At 41.3% G+C, this 23,190-nt stretch overlaps 1 protein-coding gene across 2 annotated transcripts in view; it reads left to right on the plus strand.

The window, feature by feature from the left end:
• Nucleotides 1–23,190, plus strand: part of cpne5b (copine Vb) — a 132,736-nt gene that overhangs the window by 85,838 nt on the left and 23,708 nt on the right. For both annotated transcript variants that reach the window (XM_088640193.1, XM_088640194.1), the window contains 5 exons: nt 1,773–1,814; nt 2,967–3,042; nt 10,460–10,513; nt 12,429–12,490; nt 22,823–22,869. In XM_088640193.1, the coding sequence (XP_088496319.1) occupies nt 1,773–1,814; nt 2,967–3,042; nt 10,460–10,513; nt 12,429–12,490; nt 22,823–22,869 (281 nt within the window). The remainder of the gene's footprint in view (nt 1–1,772; nt 1,815–2,966; nt 3,043–10,459; nt 10,514–12,428; nt 12,491–22,822; nt 22,870–23,190) is intronic.

A 23,190-nucleotide genomic window follows, 5' to 3' on the forward strand; every position in this document is an offset into this window, starting at 1 on the left:
ATTTTCATCCTCACTCCTTCTCCAACTCCACACTGCTTCTCCTTCGACAGTGGCTGGGTTTGGTCTCCTTGGTTACGGAGGGCCTGGACTTGTTTGTGTCACCCCTTGTTTATCGAGTAAAGGGACACCTCGTCGTCATCTGCAGGCTGTGCTCCTCCTGCCTGTGTCCTTTTGCTTATATTCCTTCAAACCTATTCATGAATGTTTTCAAAAAGCTGAGGCAGTCTAAAATAATGCTTTTGAACTGTTTTTCCCCTGACAAAGTGGGAGTAGAATGCGTCTCCAAGAACTTATTTTTCTCTTTGGGCAACTGCTCCCTCTGTTGTAAATGATTTGAAAGGAAAGTTTATCTACAGGCAAAATATCCAGTTTATTTTGTATTGTGGTGGTGATTTTATCATGGTTTTTACTTTTATGTATACTTTCCCATTTTTATGATGATACATATTTTTTATTGGTAGTTTTGCTCATTTCTAGAACTTATTCATCAGCGTTGCAGCCAAGGTGTTGGTAATAATTATTTTACTCAGTTTATGTTTCTCAGTCCTTTTAAGAGAAGTCATTCCCCACAGTGCACCTGTCCTTCTATTGTGGTCCGCTTCTGACATTACAGTTTACATTAAAGTGCTTCCAAGGATTTTTTAAATTTATCTTTCCACTTCTATGTGTCCCTTGAAAAAGGTGCTATTTCTGCAGACCATAGGCACAGATACAGGGGGTTAGGATAGAAGAACCACAAAAAAAATGTCATATTTCCATCTTAATCTTCACTCGGCTACAGAAACAGATGTTAATTAGAGGAGCTGCTGGCTGTGTTTGATCACAGGGCAGTGCAGGGAATTCAGTGCCATGCAGTGCACTCTTACTCCAAACACGTCTGCTGCTGCCAGTTCCCTGAGGCCCGGTGCCCCTGCTGTGCGTGGGGGTGAGTGTGGCACCATGCCTGCGTCTATTTTTAATCCACGGCTCGGAGAGATGAGATGAGCGACAGGAGTGCCAGGGCACATTTTTGATCTCTCCTCCTCGGTGCCAACCACAAGATCTCCATTTCCTCAGACTACATGCTGAAGCTATGCCCCTCAGAGCTGACGCTGGGAATGACTCCTACACAAACAAACCTCTAAAAGAGTGGGATAGTCCAGTTTTCCATAAAAATGTCATATATAAATCCTCTGTCTCATAAAATAGGTGCTATACCGTGCAGATACAGGTGTGTTTCTGTCAGATCCATTTTGTGCCTGGTGTTTTACCCCCATTATATTATCACCACATCTAACCACCCTGAGATTTGAGCCTTTTTTCAGTGCTTTTGTAAAAAATATGTAATTTGTAATTTTGCATACACATATTTAAAATACATCTAATTTTATAAATGCATTACATAATTTATAATTTTGTCATACTGTGGATAACATTTAACTTCACAGGAAGTAAAAAAAGTAACTTGAGAGCATTACAAATATAATTGTTTTGATTTTTAATTTACTTCTTGAATGGGAGAAAAGCAATCTAACAGATTTTATTTTTTATTCTTATCCAGTTCCAGCTTTTTTTGAAAACACTGTTGAGTTCCTGTGATGGCAGGGATCACATTTAGCTTTGAAACTGATCAAATGCTTATTCTAGCTTTTTAACAGTACACAGATAACGTTCTTTTTCATGTATATTAATGTGGATTGGTTTTTATGTCTTGTGATTTCCTGAAGTCCTACAGTATATTACATTTTGCAAAGTGATGATAACAGTATAGAGATCTCTTAACATTTTTTCAGAACAATCAAGGTGGAGGTGTACGACTGGGACAGGGATGGCAGGTGAGTCAGGGGTGTGTGCAGTATGTGTGATTGTTTTTGGGCAGGAGTTCAGATGTGGAATGGTGACAGAAATGACTAAGGAATGGGTATCTTCCATTGTAATTTTTCTAGCATAAGCATAATTATGTCTGTATTTATTTGTATGCCTTTAATACAGTTATCTGTATGGGTGGGCTTTAGGAACAGGTTACAAACTGGTGGATCTTGTTTGTAGTAACTGTGAAAACCCATATGCATATGGGACAGCATGCAAACTCCACACAGACAGTATCCTAATCTGGAATCTGGACCCTGAAACATGGCTCTCCCTTCCATGCCACCTCACATGTATGAAACATGGATGTTTCTTGTAAAGATTTAGTGGTATACCACAATCACAGCAGAGCAAAGTATAAATCTGCAGTACTAACCATGGAAGAGGCCCAAACTTTTAGGAAAGCTGCACAAATGCATTCTTATATTACCATGATAAAGTCTCACTAAGCATGTTCTCAAATGGCTGATCTGTTTCAAATCAACTGACAGCTCAGACACAATTTAGAATATTAACAGTCTGTCATTAATGGAGGTCATAAAGGAACACTGTGGGCATATTTAATATGCATGACATCCACTGTTCTGTAACACACATAGCCAACCTAATGGACACTATCAATTACACTCAGGTCCTCGCAGTTAGCACGTGATTTATACGCACTAATGAGAATGATAAAGAAATCGAGAATTTTCCAAAGGACTGAACCTAGGTTGGATTTGTTTTGTAACTACATTTACTAAGCCACAGTAAGCTTCCTTATTATCTTAAGATTTATAGTATTAAAGCAGCGGTATAGTAAGACGTGGTTAGGTGGCTAAGGTATAGGACTCATTTTTTGGAGGATCCTAGATAAAACCATTATGTGTCATTCTAAACAATTTACTGAATCTTCCTGTTCTCCATTCTTCAAAGAAGACATACTCCTATTCTACATACTGTAAGGTACACTGATTCAAGGCATCTTCTGAATGACTATATACAGCATAGTATAGTTACATCAGGATTTCTCTCAGTACGTTCATCCTTGTTCAGTGATGAGTTTTCTCATACAGTAGTAACACAATCTGATGAGGTTGAAGCTGATCTGATCTTTGTTTCGCTTGTTTCCAATGCAGCCACGACTTCATTGGGGAATTCACCACCAGCTACCGAGAACTGGCCCGGGGACAGAGCCAGTTCAATGTCTATGAGGTGAGTGTCTCACTCCACATGCTGCTTGGGCAGCTTCAGCATGGGCCCTAACTCTGGGGCCTAACCAGCTGTGATCAGTTAAGCTGGAGATTTGTTCAATGAAGGAATTTAGAGTTTCTTGTGAAAAAAAAAAATCTGATGACCCTTCAGCCTTTGAAAAGCACGATTTAGGCTAGATCAAATTACTTGCTTATTGATCGGTAACTTACATTTACACCCAATGGTTATACAGTAATAAGACAGTGAGGAATGAAACACACAGAATGGAGAATAAAGTACAGGAAGCATGCGGTCAACACCTGCACTGATCCCATCATTAAGTAAGGAACTAATAGAAGATTATTTAAAAACTTTTAGCGGGATTAAATATTATTACATATTTTTGTATCATACCCAGGAGGACTCTCCGGTTATTATAGGCTTTCTGCTGTGAGAACTCAGCTTAGCATTTGGTTTGACTTGCTTATTAAAAACCTGCCATGTTGAATTAGGCAGAGAATTAGTCAGCTTGTTATTATTGGATCAGCACATCAAGGGGAGTAGCGGACATAAGGGAGTGGGCAATGGGAAATATCCTTTTATTTTTGTTGACTGCAGGAAGCCGGGCTCGTTTCTAAGCTTTGAATATGTGTGTTTTTAGATCATCAGAGTGCGGGGAGTAGGAGGGAAGGCTGGGGGGAGTAACCTGCTTCAGCCCCACCCTAATTCTTCACAGGAGATCTGCAGAAAAAAGAGCTTGTGTCGAGGCCAGGACTGGAAAAAAAAAACAATTTAAAAATGCTAACGAGCAAAGTTATCAGGGGGCTCTACCAGAAGTAAAAGAACACTCAACTATGCAATTAAACCCAATGCACTTGGTGGTTTTAAGTAGGAAGTAAGAATGCAAGAAATGAAAGGAGCCTGTTCAGCCCATCTAGCCTGTTTGGAAATTAGAAGTTGATTCATCCAAAGATCTCATCCAGCTGTTTCCAATTGAAACCAGAGTATTGGCTTTAGCTACATGCCTGAGCAGGCTTCTCTACTCCCTCAACCCTTTGCATAAAGAGATGTCTCAGGGTCTTGGTGTTAATGCACCTCCACATAGTTTCCATGTGTGTCTGCTATTCATGTTACTCTATTGATTCTGAAGAAGGCTGACTCTGTCGATGCCTTTGAGGATTTGGAATACTTGCATCAGGTGCCTTTTGTTGACCTCTCTGTTCAAGACTAAAAAGGTTCCATTACTTCAGTCCATCAGTGTCAGGCATTCCCTTGAGCCCCAAAATAAAGAGCGATAGTGAGCTGTTAAAAGGTCAGTTCTGAGAGTGAAGCTTCTTAAAGCAATCAGCTCCATTTTCAGGTCTGTTAGTCTGTCAGTTTAGGACATCCCATTAAACCCAGGAATGTACTGTTTCTCTTCTCTGGACTGATTCTAGAACAGCAAAATCTTTTCTGTAAGATAGTGACCAAAATTGTACTAAATGTGTTCTTACTAGCGCATTGAACAATTTTAACATAACATCACTGATTAAGTAGCACAGTGTTTACATCAGGTGTCTAGCTGGGTTATGAATGGGCTCTGATGGATTGAACTGCCTATCACCAATCTTAGATCTTGTGTTTCCCTTTTGCAGTTCTTTTTATTAGCTTTGTAGATTAGCTTTGCAGGCACATCAGTGAATATTACGGAATCTGATGTTTGCACTTTATGAATCATCATAAAATAAGAACACCTCAGTGCATATTATGGGGCTGTAGACCTTCAGTAAGTTGACCCAAATATAAAGCACACCAGGTCCTCGATTAAAAAACAGGATGGAGAGTCACCAGGCAGTGACCTGGGCTCTAAGTGGTTCTCTAAGGAGACAGATCACATCTAGTGCTCATAGCTGTCCAGAGTGCTCCTGGAAAAAGTCATTCTAAGGCAAACATTCAGTTGCTGATTTTCAAAACTCCCAAGCTCCTGTTGTAAAACAACAGGAATTGACAGCAGCTTACATAGACATTTTTGTGAAGGAGAAGGGTACAGTATAACGGGGTGGGTGAGTGTGTAGTTATTTGTATGTCACGAGACTAGGGAGGTTTTTCCAGCAACACTTTTACTTGAATGGGGTTAAAATAAACACTTCACAATGTGAAATGCTTTAACAACATGCATTGTCATTTATACACTATTGTGCTAATAACATTACTGACCTGCAATTATTGTAATGGATCATAGTGAGACGTAGTTTCAGCCATAAGCTAAGAGCAGAACTCCAGTTAGGGAGGAGTCGGGTGGAAACAATGCAAAAACTAGAGAGCTGTTAAGAATATTATGCCCAGTAACAGCTGTCCTGGTATGTTCATGTGAAATTTTAGTTTGTAAAAGGTTTTCATGCATGTTATTATCTTGCTATTTAAGTGTACTGTATATAAACAGTATACCTAGTAAACATACCCATTCCAGTCAAGATCATACTTAAAAACTGGCAAAAGGGAGGATAGTGTATTAAAGGGGTAGTATTAAGAGAGATAACTGTGAAAATGGTCAAGAAAAAATTGTGTTAGAAGATGGGACTATTAATTGGACCACCTGGGGTCTCTTCCTCCCCATCTGTAGTTACAATTTTTTAAATATTTAAATGTGTATTATTTTAAATATTGTGGGTGCCCCCCCCCCCCACAAAAAAAGAAATACACAGTATCGAGTCATTGCACCTCTGTGTTTATATTTTCAAAATGTCTGAGAATGTTTGCATAAGAGTGTGCGCACGAAAAGTAGACAATTTGCTAAGAAACACCTGCATGCATTTCATGGCTGGTCAGCTTTGCAGAATTGGAGTAGAAATGTATGTACAGTAGAGCCTGATTGATGCTCAAAGTGGAATTTGTGGTAACAACATGAAAAAGCTGTCAGCTCTCCCTGCTGCGCTGCTGCCTGCATTTTATCTCCATCTCCGTGTGTTTAGACTCATCATTTTAGCTCTTTTGTTTAAAAGCGATTTTGTTAACCGCAGCAAATCTTCCTGCTCACAGTCAAGTCTGCACCCTAATGGCTTACCTTAATATGGGAAGTTTTATTTTTCTCAGTACCAAAGAACACAGGAGGTTCTGTCCCTCCCCCCAGTTAGAAGAAAAATTGCCCCTCCCTTAAGAGAAAGCCAACCGATTTGAAACACTTTTGCACCCATTGCTTATCCTTACTCAGAAAGTGGAAAACAGGAAATCGTTCTCTCCCCCACCCCCCACACCACCACCACGCCTTCAATACTGTTGTTTATTCCCGGGACGTTCTTGCGGAGAAGCTCCAGGAGATTTATAAATCTTCATCAAGATATGTTGTTGCACATGGTACCTGGGAGATTCGTAATCGTAGAGGGAAAGATTACAGCTATCAGTTAAATCCTGCCTGCTGGGTAAATCATTTTAACCCTTGTTCTTTTTTTCTTCACTTACCTCACGCTTCAAGTGTGATAATTATTGCTACCTGTCACTGGCTTGGCGATGTGGACTGTCTGTGCAAAGGGGTATCTTCCTGCCCGATCCAACTGACCCAAATAATCAGTGTTCAGGAATGCTCAGCATACTGTATGTGTAGCCAATTGACTTCTGCACATTTGTCCTGACATATCTAGGTCATTGCAAGGGCAGTGGCATAAAGGAAAACCATTAATGTTTTCACCGTGTCCCCCGTACGCATTTTCAAGTGTACATTAATATCGCTGAGTGGGGTTTTCAAGCGTCTTCAATGTATGCAGTTTTCTTAATAATTTAATGTGGTAGAAGTGTTTCATCTTTCCTCCCCACTGTGGCTTAATTAGTGATGAGTCTCTTCACATGAATGTCAGTTTTATCTGTTTCCTTAAGTGTTAGTTAGGTTGTTTGCAGCTGCAGTTGTTTGGGAAGGCTAAATTGGATTCAGGGGAGCGACTGACCAGTCAGGGCAGGAAAGCAACAGAGGTGACATTTTTGTGGTTGAGGGGTTTCTGAGGGTAAGGCAAGGTTATCTGTTACTAGGGAGATTTGGCCTTTATGACCCTTGTGCTCAGACTTGGGTGGGGGAGTCAAGTGTAAGGGAACTTACACTTATGTGTACGTTATGTGTACTGTATGTGTAGGTTGGATGTTAGGACTCTGGACTCATAAGCAGAATGTGGGGGACTGATATTGTATCCCTTATCAATGAGCTTCAACTGAATTTTTCCTGTTAAATGTCCACATGTATAAATGAGTGCAAATGTATATTGCTTTGGATAAAAGTAGCAGAGTAATAAATGATTCTCAATTTGTCTCATGATACAATACACTTCATTGATCCCCAAGGGATTCATGATTTGCATGATTTACACAGTTCATCAACATAAAAGATCATAAGAATTCTATGCAGACATGCCAGTTACTCCAAAAACAGTCATAAAGCACGGTACGTTGACACAATTAATCAAACTATGCAGTTTACTACTCTTAAAACAAGAACTGTAAAAATAGTATAAGCCAAAAATCTTAAAATCCAGATCCACTTTTGTACTTAGTCCTCCACAGGCTCCAGCTGTGTCCCTATAATGGCATTAATAATAATAATAATAATAATATTTGTTCCTTTGTGATTGCGATTAAGATGTATGTTCAAAATTGGGATTCCATGTGTCTCTCAAACCTTGTTCACACTAACCACTGGGCATGGCTGGCTCATCTGCTGCATGAAGAGTGTCTGACCACACACTGCCTAGCTGTCAGCTTCTTAAAACTTGCTTTAAAAACTGTTACAAAGCTGCATCTGTTCTGTCTTTCCCAGCCACATGTTTTTGGGCTTGAACAGAATGTTCCTGTCAAGAGCTTTCGGATCTCTAACTACGATGATCTAAGTATAAATACTATAAGTTCCATGTATGCCTGACGAAGCTCAGATTGTAAGCTTGGCGTTGTGTGCAAGCCTGCAGTTTTTCTTAGAACGTCAGGCTTTGCTTTCTGTGTATTTTAACACATTCTCCTGGAATTTTGCTGACTTGCTCTGACTGAAGCAGAGAGGTAGTGTAAGAGAGAGCGAGATAAGGAAAGCGACAGAGAGCGATTATTACAAGAGTGAGTTGAGTTTGCTCAGATTACTAGAGCTCACGGTTCTATCTTTATATTCGTATTTCTCCGTCCCAGTAATTTTTAAGCATTTGTCAGGTGTCTCGCTCTGTGGTTTTGGCTCCTGTGGTTGGTTTTCAGGGCTGTGGCTCAGCTATATCCTCTGGATATAAAGTGAATGTTGCTTCTCCAGCAGGTGAAGACTCTAGAACATAAAGAAGCTCGCAAAAGAGAGGAGGCCATGTGGTAGTAAGCAACTAATTAATCTGAAGATTTTATCCAACCATTTTTTGAAACACGTCTCGGTATTAGCTTCAACATTATGGAAGGCAGCTTGTTCCAAACCCCCACAATTCTTTGAGTAAAGAAATGTCTCCTGTTCTTGGTTTTACAAATTCACTTAGTTTTCACTTTCACTTGTTTCCTGTTGTTTATTGTTAATTATTTTAAACTTGTCTTCTTTTAATTATTTACTCACACTTACTCTAGAGATCTCTGGACCAGTCAGAGAGAGTAGGAGAATGTCTCTTGCTCTGTTACCTGTTGAATTTACTTTCTAACATGTCATTTGTGAAGTACCCAGCTGTCCACATATTTTATTAGTGTCATAAAAAGATGTGTTTCTAATGCAGGATGTACAGTATTGAATCTACAGTGCCTTGCGAAAGTATTCCGCCCCCTTGAACTTTTCAACCTTTTGCCACATTTCAGGCTTCAAACATAAAGATATAAATTTTTTTATTTTATGTGAAGAATCACCAACAAGTGGGACACAATTGTGAAGTGGAACGAAATCTATTGGATTTTTGAAACTTTTTTAACTAATAAAAAAATGAAAAGTGGGGCGTGCAAAATTATTCGGCCCCCTTGCGTTAATACTTTGTAGAGCCACCTTTTGCTGCGATTACAGCTTCAAGTCGCTTGGGGTATGTCTCTATCAGTTTTGCACATCGAGAGACTGAAATTCTTGCCCATTCTTCCTTGCAAAACAGCTCGAGCTCAGTGAGGTTGGATGGAGAGCGTTTGTGAACAGCAGTTTTCAGCTCTTTCCACAGATTCTCGATTGGATTCAGGTCTGGACTTTGACTTGGCCATTCAAACACCTGGATACGTTTATTTGTGAACGATTCCTTTGTAGATTTTGCTGTATGTTTGGGATCATTGTCTTGTTGGAAGATAAATCTCCGTCCCAGTTTCAGGTCTTTTGCAGACTCCAACAGGTTTTCATCCAGAATGGTCCTGTATTTGGCTGCATCCATCTTCCCCTCAATTTTAACCATCTTCCCTGTCCCTGCTGAAGAAAAGCAGGCCCAAACCATGATGCTGCCACCACCATGTTTGACAGTGGGGATGGTGTGTTGAGGGTGATGAGCTGTGTTGCTTTTACGCCAAACATATCGTTTTGCATTGTGGCCAAAAAGTTCGATTTTGGTTTCATCTGACCAGAGCACCTTCTTCCACATGTTTGGGGTGTCTCCCAGGTGGCTTGTGGCAAACTTTAGACGAGACTTTTTATGGATATCTTTGAGAAATGGCTTTCTTCTTGCCACTCTTCCATAAAGGCCAGATTTGTGCAGTGTAAGACTGATTGTTGTCCTATGGACAGACTCTCCCACCTCAGCTGTAGTTCTCTGCAGTTCATCCAGAGTGATCATGGGCCTCTTGGCTGCATCTCTGATCAGTCTTCTCCTTGTCTGAGCTGAAAGTTTAGAGGGACGGCCAGGTCTTGGTAGATTTGCAGTGGTCTGATACTCCTTCCATTTCAAGATGATCGCTTGCACAGTGCTCCTTGGGATGTTTGAAGCTTGGGAAATCTTTTTGTACCCAAATCCGGCTTTAAACTTCTCCACAACAGTATTACGGACCTGCCTGGTGTGTTCCTTGGTCTTCATGATGCTCTCTGCGCTTTCAACAGAACCTTGAGACTATCCCAGAGCAGGTGCATTTATACAGAGACTTGATTACACACAGGTGGATTCTATTTATCACCATCAGTCATTTAGGACAACATTGGATCATTCAGAGATCCTCGCTGAACTTCTGGAGTGAGTTTGCTGCACTGAAAGTAAAGGGGCCGAATAATTTTGCACGCCCCACTTTTCATTTTTTTATTAGTTAAAAAAGTTTCAAAAATCCAATAGATTTCGTTCCACTTCACAATTGTGTCCCACTTGTTGGTGATTCTTCACATAAAATAAAAAATTTATATCTTTATGTTTGAAGCCTGAAATGTGGCAAAAGGTTGAAAAGTTCAAGGGGGCCGAATACTTTCGCAAGGCACTGTAGGTATCTATTTTTAAGTCCACGGCAAAAAGCGCATGGTACTCATGGACTTTAGACTGCGATATAGAACCTCTTTGTATGTTTTTTTTTTATTTTTCAGGTGGTGAATCCCAAAAAGAAAATGAAGAAAAAGAAATACATTAATTCAGGAACGGTGAGTACATCACCAATGGTCACATTTCAATGCTTTTCTTTATTTTAATGCATTTTATTTCATTATTGAAATACCTTTCTCCCTGATCAGTATTTGTAATGCAAAAACAAAAAACATTTGAGTAAATCGGATTTCCTTAAGATTAAAATGAATAAACATTCTACTCAGCCCGTAGACTAATAAAAATAGCATTTTTAGGAAAAACATAAGCAAAAGGTTTCTTACACCATGAGTTTTTAAATGCAGCCTTATGTGAAACATGCTGTCCGCACGAATCTCAAAATAGCTGCAATTGCCGACTGTGGGTCTGTCGGAACAGGAAACTGTTATTAAGTGTAATCAGTGCAGATGGCAGGGCAGAGCGGAGGTGAAGAATGTAAGAAAAATCGACATGTCCTTCTCCGTATTTAGCATGTGAGTAACAGGAGAGGTCAAGACTGGGGGGGAGTGAAAGAATGTAGAAATACAGTGCGCCCAGGAAGAAAGCTTTTCAAACGCGCCCATTACTGTTCCAAATTAAATTACCCACAACCAAGGCAGAACTCCAGCAGAGGTTCACAGTCTATACACGGATATGCTCTAAGTACTGTTTCAGTAGCTCAGTCCTAATAAATGCGATATAGGGTTGAAATGGATTAGAGGTTGTTTGGCGGAATTCGCTGGCTGAGGGAACAGCACTCTGGCCATAAGGATGAGACTGACAGATCCTCCCCCTCAATTTCTTGAGGAATGAGCCAGGGAGCTGCTCAAAGGGTGTGGATAGGGTATGTGAGAGATGTGAGATGTATAGCATATACTTAGGAAAGCAGACAGTAGGTACAGTAGATGAGATTAGGATCTGAACTTCCTCCTGGATTTCTGTTAAAAGTTCCATTTCTTTTTGTTAATTGTCTGTCTCACTTCACTTTGTTAAGTTATAGACTTTTTGTTATAGTACTATTTTTATCTAGCAGTACTGTATGTAGCATTATTCATTATTACAGTTCAACAATTCTTTGAAGCCCTTGGATAAAAGGATGAGATAAATCCTTAAATGCAGCAGCAACTGCAAGAATTGTACTTTTATAGGAGTTTTATCTCTACAATGAGCTATACTGTCAATTTTCTTTTTAGTAAATGTATTAATTAAAGTTATTTCACCTACCTAGTTCTGCATAAGCATATCTTTGTCTATAAAGCCTTCCCAAACAACTGCTCATCCACTTCAGAACAAATATCCCCTTTTCTAATGAAAAGATGCCGTTTCCAACAGATCCCGAGTTGCTGTGCAGCAGACAGTTCATCTTGCTATTGTGCAAGCGTTTCCTTCGTTCCCACAATGACTGAAGAGTAGGACCAATAATCCGCTGTATTTCTTAATACAATTCATTTACCGCTAAATGTGCAGGGCTGTAGTATTATATGGCACACAATGGAAAGGTTCCTCCAGACAATTTAACCACATAATTTAAATGTTAGTGAAGCAATCAGTAATGCCATCACAGTTAAATAAAAGGTTTATCCCTCTTGTAATATTAATATGATTTTTTTTTATTCACACTTAATTCCCATATAAAGTTGGTTTATCTACCTTGAACAGGTGTTTTTGTGGGTGTCATGGTGTTTCAGCAATTGGCACTGCTTTAATTGTTTAATTAATGTATAATTTCCATTATGCTGTATACTCCAGTTTTCTCCCATGTCCTGAAGGCATGGTGACGGGCTTAACTGATGCTTCTAAATGGTCCCAGTGACTATGTATGCTCTCCCTGAACCCAGAACCCTCAACCATAAGGAACTAGGCAGATTTCTGATAAAGAATAGTTGTTGATATTTGGCTTTGCACTGCTGCATGTTATGTTGTTTCAGTAAGGGTGTGTCTCCTCTAAGACGTTTTGTGGTGGTTAACCAGTTCCTATTATGTTCTTGTCCCAAGGTTACACTGCTGTCATTCACGGTGGAATCTGAATACACCTTCCTCGATTACATTAAAGGAGGGTAAGTGCACAAAGTGAGGGAGAGAGTCTTTAAGAAAGAAACGTATTCAGTATGTATGTGCTATCTTCTCATTCTTAGCTACAGACTTTGCTTGTCTCATTCTAATGAAGCATTGATGTCATATGATTCTGGTTTATTACCCTTCGTTTTCACTGTACGGCTCCATGGGGAATACATAGAATGTCTTTTTAAGATGATACATGTCATTAGGGCCTTAACCCAGTCTGCAGCAGTGAGTGTGTGATGTGTCCCTGCTACCTCTCAGAATCCTTCACCATTGCACCACAGGGAGAGGAGGACTTTTGTGATGCCATCCCTTGCTTGCCAGGCTCGTCCTGAACACTGTGCCCTTCTCGAAAAATGCTGCTGAGATTGCCAGTTGAGTTTTTTAAAAAGATATCTGCAAAGTGAAGGCCGCACATAGTGAAGGGCTAATTCAGGGTGCAGGCAAAAGGATCAGCCATGACTGAACAACTTGCTTTTTAACAGTTAGGGGATATGTTGCATTCAGGCATTCGGAGATCAATAGTCAATAATCAAATTACCTTGAAAAGCAAACTCAAATCTTTCTAAATGGATCACTTAAGGGTGACCTAATCCTGCCATCTCTGTTTCAGACCACAAAGCCCTTGTTTCTAGTCCTAGATGCCTCAATCCAGCAGGTTTTTAATGGCCCTATTGAAAAGAGTTAAATTATTTCAGTTAAGCTAATAATTGTTCAAAATAGCCAATAAGTTATTAGCTCAGGCTGTATAAACACCCAGAAGACGCTGCCCTTCTCAAGGGCTGGAGCCTGAGCAACTGTGCTGATGGTCACACAACATTATGAAGGGGAGAAACAAGATGGCACTGCTGTTAGTAGGAGCTGTATCAGAATATAAGCTTGTCAAAGAAGCGGGCTTCTCTGGACGCACATCTGCTGGTAGTGATGAGAGGAGTGCTGCATACCCCTGCGTGGTTCTCTCTCGTTGTCTCCTGCTCCAAGAAACAACTTGGTAAATGAAGACGCTGTGCCCTCTTGTTCTTTTCACAAAAGGATGCAGAGTGCCTTTAATCCTGTAAGAACGAGCCGCTCAGCGCTTTTTCACTGACGCGGATGCATATGGCAATGAGCTTCCAACCAGGCACTAACATGAATCAGAGAGGGGGAGTACCGGAGGTGGGGGAGGTGGAGGCTGTTGAGGCTTGATGCTGATGTTGAGTAATAGCAAGGATCCGGCAGTTTCCCGGAGCAACTGCCCATGGGATGCAGGCTCCTGGCACAGGAGCAGTGGTGGGAATGGGAATGAGCCATTGGAATCCTGGGAATCAGTGTGAGTCAGGTAATAGCCTACAGGACGACCTGCTGTAGAATGCATCATGGCTTCAGCCAGCAGGTGTCACTGTGGAGTTATTTTTATGCCAGTACCACTGTTCATGGGCAGAGCTTCTTAAAATAATTCAAGAATATTGTAACGCTTACGGCCGACAAGCACTGTGTGTAAGAGCCGGCGTACCAGAGCGGGTGACGTCACCGCCCTTCCCTGTGATAGCAGGACCACAGCTACTGGGCTGTGGAGAGATCTCTCTTTAGCTCACGGGGCTAGGTCGCTGCAGAGAGACGCGGAAGTCCCGGGTTCGAGCCACCTATACTTTGGGCCGACCAGATGCGGCAAGGGCGCCCGCCTGAGCCCCCGTTGCGTTACATTGGTGTCAGAAGCGGGGCGGGATAGCCCTTCGCCGGGGACGGCGATTTAAGCGGGGGAGAGTGTAACGCTTACGGCCGACAAGCAGTGTGTGTAAGAGCCGGCGTACCAGAGCGGGTGACGTCACCGCCCTTCCCTGTGATAGCAGGACCACAGCTACTGGGCTGTGGGGAGATCTCTCTCTAGCTCACGGGGCTAGGTCGCTGCAGAGAGAAGCGGAAGTCCCGGGTTCGAGCCACCTATACTTTGGGCCGACCAGATGCGGCAAGGGCGCCCGCCTGAGCCCCCGTTGCGTTACAATATAATGTGATATTTGCAGCAATGTAACTAAGGAAGAATACAGAGAACTGGAGCATTTCCTGTGTAAATATGTCTTCTGTTTATTTTACAAATGCTCTTTTTATACATTTCTGTGGTACTGATAAATAAAAGTATAAGCAGTCTTATCTTATGATCAATGCCCTTCCAGATTATGTTGGGAGTTAAGCAGCAGGGACCAGTAGTCACAATGTGTTATGGGTATGAATATTAATTTGCTCTTCGTCTGATTTCAGCACTACTAGACACAGAATGAAAAGTCACAAGACAGTTCCATCACCTATAGTACTTTCTGTCCACCTGTTTACAAGTTAACTACCTTCTAATTATTTCTGCACCCCTTAAAAAGAAAACCGATGTGAAACACAAAGTCCAGCTGACATCTTTGCTGTGGCAAGAAAAGAATAAGTGGGGTAAATATAACAGTCAAGAGGAGCTTCTATTACAGTACTGCCTTGGAGTACATGTAGGTTGGAAAAGCAGAAGGTTGAGTTGGCCTGCGTTGATATGCAGTTTAAAGAAACCTGAACTCTCCTCCAACCTGCATTCTGATGGAAGTTTCATTCCCACCTTTTGCATTCAGAGGAATAAGAGTATCTGTTCCATTGACTTGGAACAGTAAAGAGAGAATCCCTGCTCCAGGCGCTTTCCGTTTCTCCTGTGAGCGGCTCTCCAGCAGCTGCTAGGCAAGAATCGTGCATATTGGTCCCATGTTTTGATGACTGGGCTTTCCAGTAATTCAGTCATCATAACAAGAGTGCACTCTGTAGCTTGAAAAATAGAGTTTATGGAGTGAGTGTACCAACAGTCCTGGACCAATGAATCTGGCTAACCTTCAAGGTTGATTTCTGTAACATCCAGGCACAATCCCTGATTATATTCATGGCTACAGGGCCTATTAAAATCATGAGGAATAATGTGTAATAACATGTCTCGTAGTGTAAGATGACATTGTTACATTGATGTCACTTCCAGGACGCCAAACAACACACAAAGCCTCTGTACAGAAGGGCTGGCCTTATTGCCAAGGCTTGTCTGCTGCTTGCGTGGGCTGTGCATGTCAGGAGCAGGGAGATGTGACAGAGAGACAGAACTTGAACTGTGGGCCGGGGTAAATCATATGCACTATATGCTGTATATTCTTATCATGCATATTATACTGCACATCATGTATTTTTCTTGGTGTAAAATGCAATAACAATTTTTGTCAAAAAATACAAGGGATTTAGTATTGAATGGAAATTTTCCGTTTCAATAAATACTTTTTTTTCCTCAGTTCAGACAATAGTTCCAGCTGGATTACCAGATCAGAGCAGCATTTTTCAAAATATCACTCCTCTAATAATACAACTGGACCACCAAGCTTCCAAAGCACACCTTATGTCTTTTATCTCTTTTATCTCTTTTATCTTTTATGTCTCTGTCTGAGAAATGTGCTCTCACTTTTTGACCTCTTCTTGGTGGTTCAAGTCAAAATGAGCCCCCACCCCACAGAGATTAGCTCAGTGCACACTGATTAAGCTTTGACTTTTACCTTTGCGGTGCTTGTGTCAGATTGACAGGCCCCCTGTGGTAACCTCTACTGTATCCTGGAGCCATGCAGCTGAGAGATGTTCTGGTATTTATGTAAGGAAGGGTATGTGCTCACCGGGATCAAATGCAGTTCCGAACACCACTTTTTATTGATACATTTGATGTTACTGGAAAAGAAACAGCTACTGAAAGCTCCCCTGAGGTTCCTGCGAGAAAAAAAAAAGACGAAGTCTTCTCCAAAGGCTTCTCCAAATGGCTTGTGCTGCCTGTGTGAGAACTGCAAATCCTGTATAATAATTACATCCACAAATTCCCGCTATGAAAGCAGCAACTGATACTTCAATAACAGGGATTAGTTTGGATCTTGCAAATGAGTGCATTTAAATAGTGCAAAAGTCTGAAAGCTTTTGTAAAAGATACTATTAAAGATGACTCATAACCATGGTTTTCTGATCCCCATCTGGTAGCTGAGCCAAGAAGGTTGGGATTTCGTACTTTCTCTTGAGTGATTTTAAGTGAATAATTCTGACCCGCCGAACCTATATACAGTAGCTGTCCTCTCTGTAGCTCGGGAAATGAAAAACGCAGGAAGTGCTGTGTTGTTCTCTGAACGCTCTGTGATGAATGAAAAGCAGATTTTTTGAGACAATAGGTTCCCCACTGATAGATAGGTGGCCAGCGCTTTTTCCCTCCCTGGCAGCCATATACCAGCTCCCACCCCCATTCATAAGCCGTTTGAGTTCAGCTGTAACCATCAAGGAGGTTAACGCTGAACTTGTAAAATAAGGCACTCCCTTGATAAAACTGACCCTTGCTGATGCTAGAGCCTCTTACTTTGCAGGGCTGGCTCTTCTGCAGAGTCCCTTCAGCAGATGAGGAACAACTTCCAAACATCAGTCACTGTCAGATTAGAAAGAGGGAGGAAACATCAGTATGTACATCCTTGGTTCTATACAGTGCATTAGTTCAGTCTGTGTGGACAATCTGCTTTCAGGGCTGTTTCAGTTTTAACACTGTTCCAGTAACAGATTTGCAATCCTTTTAAACACACAGTGATAGTCTTTTTGATTGCCAGTTGTTAATCAATTCTGCTTCACTGCGACATCAGATAGTGTGCTTTTAGAGCAGGCAGACATTTTCCGTTGATGGTAGTGGGGAATGATATTCCTTTTTCGTTTTGCTCTGCAAGAAACAATGGAATGAAGGAAGCATTTACAGAAACATGCAAAGAGCGGCATCTGTTTGCAAGTGTCTAGCGCTTTGCAGAAAAAGGAAAATAAATTTGAAAGTGACAATATAAATTGACTACAGAGAGTCGGAGTCAATGAAAAGTCTGCTAATGGGGGTGGTGTGAGGCACCCAGGGTTTCAAGGTCATATCACTGCCTGCATCACTACTAGTATCAGATGGAGGAGTGAAGCATCTCTCTCTGACCACTCTGCTAGATCACAGACACCACAGTGAGTCACAAGGATTTAACAGCGTTGGGCTGTAAAGGACCAAGGGCACTCAGCATCTGGTCACAGCTGGCCAATGGCATAGCTCAGACTTGGAGCCAGTGATGGACTACTGTACACCCTTTCTTGCTGATCCACTCCAAAGCCCAGCAAATACAGTTCATTATTATGTGGTTCCAATCTGAGACCTGTGCCAGAGGTGAAAATGCCATGAAGGCCAATCTGCTTTGGTGTCTGACCTAATTTACAGAAACACAGTGTGCTGCGCCCACTTACAGGCACGCTTTGTCAAGCACAGCAGAAAAAGAAAAGACATCAAATTCCTTGATCTTTTTCCGGGTGCCTTTTTCTTTTAATTTCTCTTCTCAAGTGCGGGCTCAGTCTAATAGCTTTTGGAAAGAATGGCTTTTTAATGAATTTTGAAAGGCGGGTACTGTAATGTGGGGCCCTGGCAAGGGGCAAATGTCACATTTTCCATTAATTGAAAAGGTTAATTCAAAATTTACCACCTTTTTATGAAGATTTATTTAATATTTTTTCTAATTGAATTTTGGCTGAAAGCTGCCCTGGGCCAGGTGCCGTCACAGTGTGCTGTGTGTGCCTGATTAATGCTGCCTGTAAGGAATGCTTCGGAACTGTGACAAAATGAGACAATGGCTAATTTAAAAGAAACCATCTTCATTAAAAATAACCTATTGACTCTTTACTTTCATTAATACCAAAATCGCTTTCAAAATCACTAAAAAACCATTGATAGTGACTATACTAATAATATGGTATAGTGCTGTTGGAGAATTAGTTCATTATGGCCCCTAGCTAGAACATCCTTGTTATTATTTCTGTTTTTCTCATACACGATCCACTGGAAGGTCCTAGTGAGAAGAAATTCTAATGGCCGTCAACATGCCATAATGACCTGGGAACATTTCCAACACAAGCTGTAATTGCTTGAAGTTGCTTTTTCTGTGCTAATTATTATTATTGTCATAAAAAATAGTAGGAAAAAATAATTGTGGTTTTATCCTGGAAATTCTGTTGTAGTAGCAATTACTGTAATAAAAAGTCTCAGTGCCCTATGGGGCACCTCTTGACCAGATGGCACTTTTGCAGTTAAATGTGTAACAGAGCTCATATTGCATTTTAAACCTGTTATGGCCACGTTACTCTCAATGATTCCCATGAGGGTTAAGTGTCAGGGGACTGAATGTCTGGTTTTGTATTGATGTACATGATGAAAATTATGTTATTTTTCTAGCACAGAAACTTTTCAACCTTACTTGTGAACAAATTTGTCTCATTGTCATGACTTTTGACCATCATACATAGAGACCTGTTGTGTTCTTTCATGCATAAACTTGTGCTTGTTGGAACACTCACCATTTCGTTCCAGTGTTTTTATACAGGAGAGTTAGGAAAGACTGGAGCCGTGATGTACTGTATTACTTACTGAGAACAGTGCGACCTTACAGGTGTTGAGCATGTTCCTGGTACTCAAGTCCAGTGGACCCCAGAAAAACCACCACTTCCTGGAGAATCTTGTTCAGTCAGCTGATATCACAGCTTGTGTTTTAAACTGGTGACATTTGACCTTTGGGTTCAACCTGTGCATCGTGCCTCATTGAGCCACTCCTTGTCTCAGTGAGTCCAGTCAGTGTAGTTCAGGGACTAAGTGTATAAAGCAGAGGAGGTCATTCAGATGATCTTTCTTGTTTGGTTGCTACTAACATAGGGGCCCTCCTCAGCTGTTCCATGAAGGATCCCAGGGAATCTGCTTTAATAACATGGCTACACACTTTCCATGTTATTCCCATGTTCCAGGCACCCACAGACCTCCTTGTAATGAAGTGCTTTTTAATTTCAGTCTGCAGTGTGCTTCTTCTTAGTTTTTTCATTTGTGTCATCAGGTCCTTGTTTCACCGGTGAGGCTAAAGTAATCCTTTGGGATGAGCCCAGATATAGTCTCCTATGTGGTATTTAAGACTAAAGAGAACCAGTTTGTTTAGCTTGTCTGTATAATATTCATTTAGACCAGGAATTTACTTTTTTACCCCCTTTGAACCAAATTGTGGAGCAAACAGCAGTTTAAATCTGGGGTCTGGAAGGATCATAAACTACACAATTCACAAGTAACTAGGTCAGAGTCTCCTTGCCTTTTTGATTTTTATTTTTGGCTCCATCTGCTGTATGTGTGACATTTCGTGTGACATTCAGTGCTTTGCAAACAAAATATCGTCACACACTTTCAATATGCTTTCCCTCCTTTTGAAAGTAATGGTTAACGATGATAGAACGTCAATAGATAGACGTAAAAACCCCAATTCCAAATAAAGCTCATCAGCAGCATGGCTCTTGCTGAAATACAGTATGACTCACTCACTACAGTAATTGGCCACCATCACATCTTCGCAATAGGCTTGCAGAAAACTGCAAGAAGTGATTTAGCAAGAAATAATAGCAATGATTATTGTAATAACAGTATGCATATCACTGCAAAGTATTTTGCAGAACACACCAAAATGTGTGCTAAACACAGGGAGAGATGAATGCTTGAACTAATCAAGGGAATATCCATACTTAAATCTTAATGGCTCATCAAGCCACAAATGATCCTGGCTTCGGTAGCGCTAACCAGACACAATACACACATCTGTCCTCCCCTCCCTTGCCTATATAAATGCTAGTACTGATTTTAAAGTGGGTGAACAGGAGCAATCAGTGTAAAATGCCTCTGATTGAGGATATGACAGTAGTGTCCATATGGAAATCTAGAACCCACAACCTTCCCATTATTGTTCCAGAGCGAACGACTGCCCACTACTTGGTACTTCAGAGAGGCAGAGATCAAATCAGTCTTCATCTCTCCCGCCAGTCTCTGAGACAGAAGCAAGAAGCAGGATGTAGTCTGGTGTTTTACAATCGATGAAGTCCTCTAGGTCAGCATTAGGTTAAAATAAATAAAAAAGTTGTCATCGTGGAGGTCTGGCCTTTTGTCCATCTGGAGTCTGCAACCTGGGCCGGGCTTTTAATTTAAAAGTCTCCTGAGGGCAGGAAGCAGGCTGACACGTGTTACTGCTTCTGGGGAACTAGCCTCGTGTATTGACAAGAGGATGACTGTTTTGTCAACTACTGTAGATGTTCACGTGGCTTTCCCACTCAGTGAACCCGAATTCGATCTCAATCCATGGATTCCCAGGAACAAACTCCAAACAGAACCAGGCATTTTCAGTGGTGATGCCTGGCGGCCCAAAGCACACGGTACTTGCTATACTCTGAGAACACCAAACTGGTTTCCTGTCAGAAGACCCAGTGTGCAGAAGAGGTGATACACATCAGGCAAGGACAATTTATTTGAGAAATACAAAACATCCAAAATATATTCATACATCATTTTCCTATTGTGACAGGAGTGCATCAGGATTTGACAGTAATAATGGAAATGGAAATGACTTCTTAGTTGCACTGATATTGTTGTGTGCTCTTGCTTCAAAATCTTATTTATATAGTGCCTGTCATACCACAAGTAAATGCAACAAGCATTATAAAACCAAGGCCAGTTTGTAAGAATAATCAAGATTGGAGATGTGTGACTATGAGAACCAGACACAACACAACAATAATATTAAGAGCTGCTAGAACACAGTGATTGAAGTGACTCTAGTGAAACACCTTTCATTACAGTACAGCTGCACACTGAGCTGAACAATTGGAATAACAGGAAAGAAAAACAAGTTTATTCTGCGTCTTGTCAAGGTCTTCAACCGTCAGCCTTGGAATTCTCATGAATAAAACATGACTGGAGTCTTTCATTAAGAGCTGCGTGATGCTGTTTGCAGATTACAGATATCTCTAATGGAAAATTATAATTATTAACGAACAGAAAAAAATGTGCAGTCAAAGTGATATTGATTCGGTGCTTCACACAATTATCGGCTCTGAATTTAAATAACCACGACGACAGCGGATACATTGTTTGTGCAAGGGATTGTTCTGAGTAATTACATGCGAACGTCAAGATTGCTTCGTTATCTCATTAGGGCTGCCTTTTTAAAGATTGTGTTGGTCAAAGCAAGTGCAGGGTAGCTTCCAAGTGTCTGTGCGTGTTAGGTAGTGCCATGCACCTACTTAGGGTGAATGCAGGCGACACTACCAGCCCTGAGAGTGCACGTGGAGTAAATTATTTTCATGACGCTGTGACGCATCCCTGTGTCATACCAGGGCTGTAATCACTTATCAAGACAATTCGTCATTTCCTGGGCATTTATCTCCTCATTCTGACTTTCCAGCAGTGGGCTACTTTAGTTAACACCCATCCTGCTCGCTCTGGCTTGGGGCGGGCAGGCACCAGCTCTCAGGCAGTGCTGTGGTCTTAAATCTTATTTCGATATCAGATGAGGAGTGGATTTAAGACTTCATCACACTCACCTGGTTTGGGAATCATTGGACCAGAAGAGATTGCCTGCCTTTTATTTAGTTTACCATTGTAAATGCCTATGGTCATTTTTTTTAACCATGACTTCCTTTGACATTTAACATTTATTTTGGCAATCATTAACGTTTCACCATGTTTCGCTGTGTAGATAATGCCATGATCAACTACGCTCACTATAGTAAATCAAAGAGTATTGTTTAGGCTGGAAAGGAAATGCACAGTGAAAAAAAATATTTCTAATGTAGACATAAAGCCTTACAGAGGTGTAGAATTGATCATGGTAAACCTACTGTACGTGAGGGGTGACAGAGAGACCACTTGGAGGGAGAGTTTAAGCGCAGACTTCCAGAAGTAATTTCTTTCTACAGGTGGATGGAAGCTTTTGGGCAGCTAGAGATTTGACAGCAATTAGAGTGACTGCTGAGGGTTTTAACCGAGCAATGATAAAGGGCAATGGCTGCTTTTTAAAATACTACCAAAACAATGTTTAAATGATTGTATTGGCTTTGGCAGAGGTATGTTTTAAATATTTAAAAATGCAGGGGACAAGCACTTACTACACACTTTACTGGTAACAAACATAATTATTGCCGATAACGCGGTCATCAAGGAGGGAAACTAGTCAGTGCTTGTTCCCCAGGCAGAAAAGAAAAATCGTGGTTTCTGAGCATTGCAAGAGGGGTCAATATAAAATGTCCCACCAGGCACGGGCAGCCCAATTGAGGGAACGTGTGGGTGTTCCGTCAGCCTGCCCTCTCTGTTTATACCAGCGCAATCTAATCGCTTCCTCCATTTATCCTAATTAGACGATGCAGCCGCAGACGAAGCATTCAAATCAAACCGAAGCCTTCGACGCAAGCACCCAGCGGCTGGCCCTGCAAACCTGATTTTTCTTTCCTTCTCTCCCCAGAACTCAGATCAATTTTACCGTGGCCATTGACTTCACCGCCTCCAATGGTAAGTGTGGTTTAATGTGCTGTAAGGCCAGGGATGACAACACTGCGACCCTGTCACTCGACTCGCACTAGGGTACCCCCGGGCGATCTGCAGCTTAGATTACACACTCGACCGGCTCTCCCCTTGACAAAGAAAATCATCTTCACAGCATCAGCATTCCTGGACATGGAAACTGATTGTTTACCTGGATCAGCAGGTTTTATAGGTCACAGCTGACTAGTCAGATGAGTAATTTGATCAACAAGGTATAAATACACAAATGCTAATGAATGGGCCTTTTCAGTATCAGTGCAAACACAAACCAGAGCTTTTGTAAAATTT

This window comes from Lepisosteus platostomus, chromosome 7 (assembly GCF_059453375.1).
Source record: "Lepisosteus platostomus isolate fLepPlt1 chromosome 7, fLepPlt1.hap1, whole genome shotgun sequence".
In the NCBI taxonomy this organism is placed as follows: domain Eukaryota; kingdom Metazoa; phylum Chordata; class Actinopteri; order Semionotiformes; family Lepisosteidae; genus Lepisosteus; species Lepisosteus platostomus.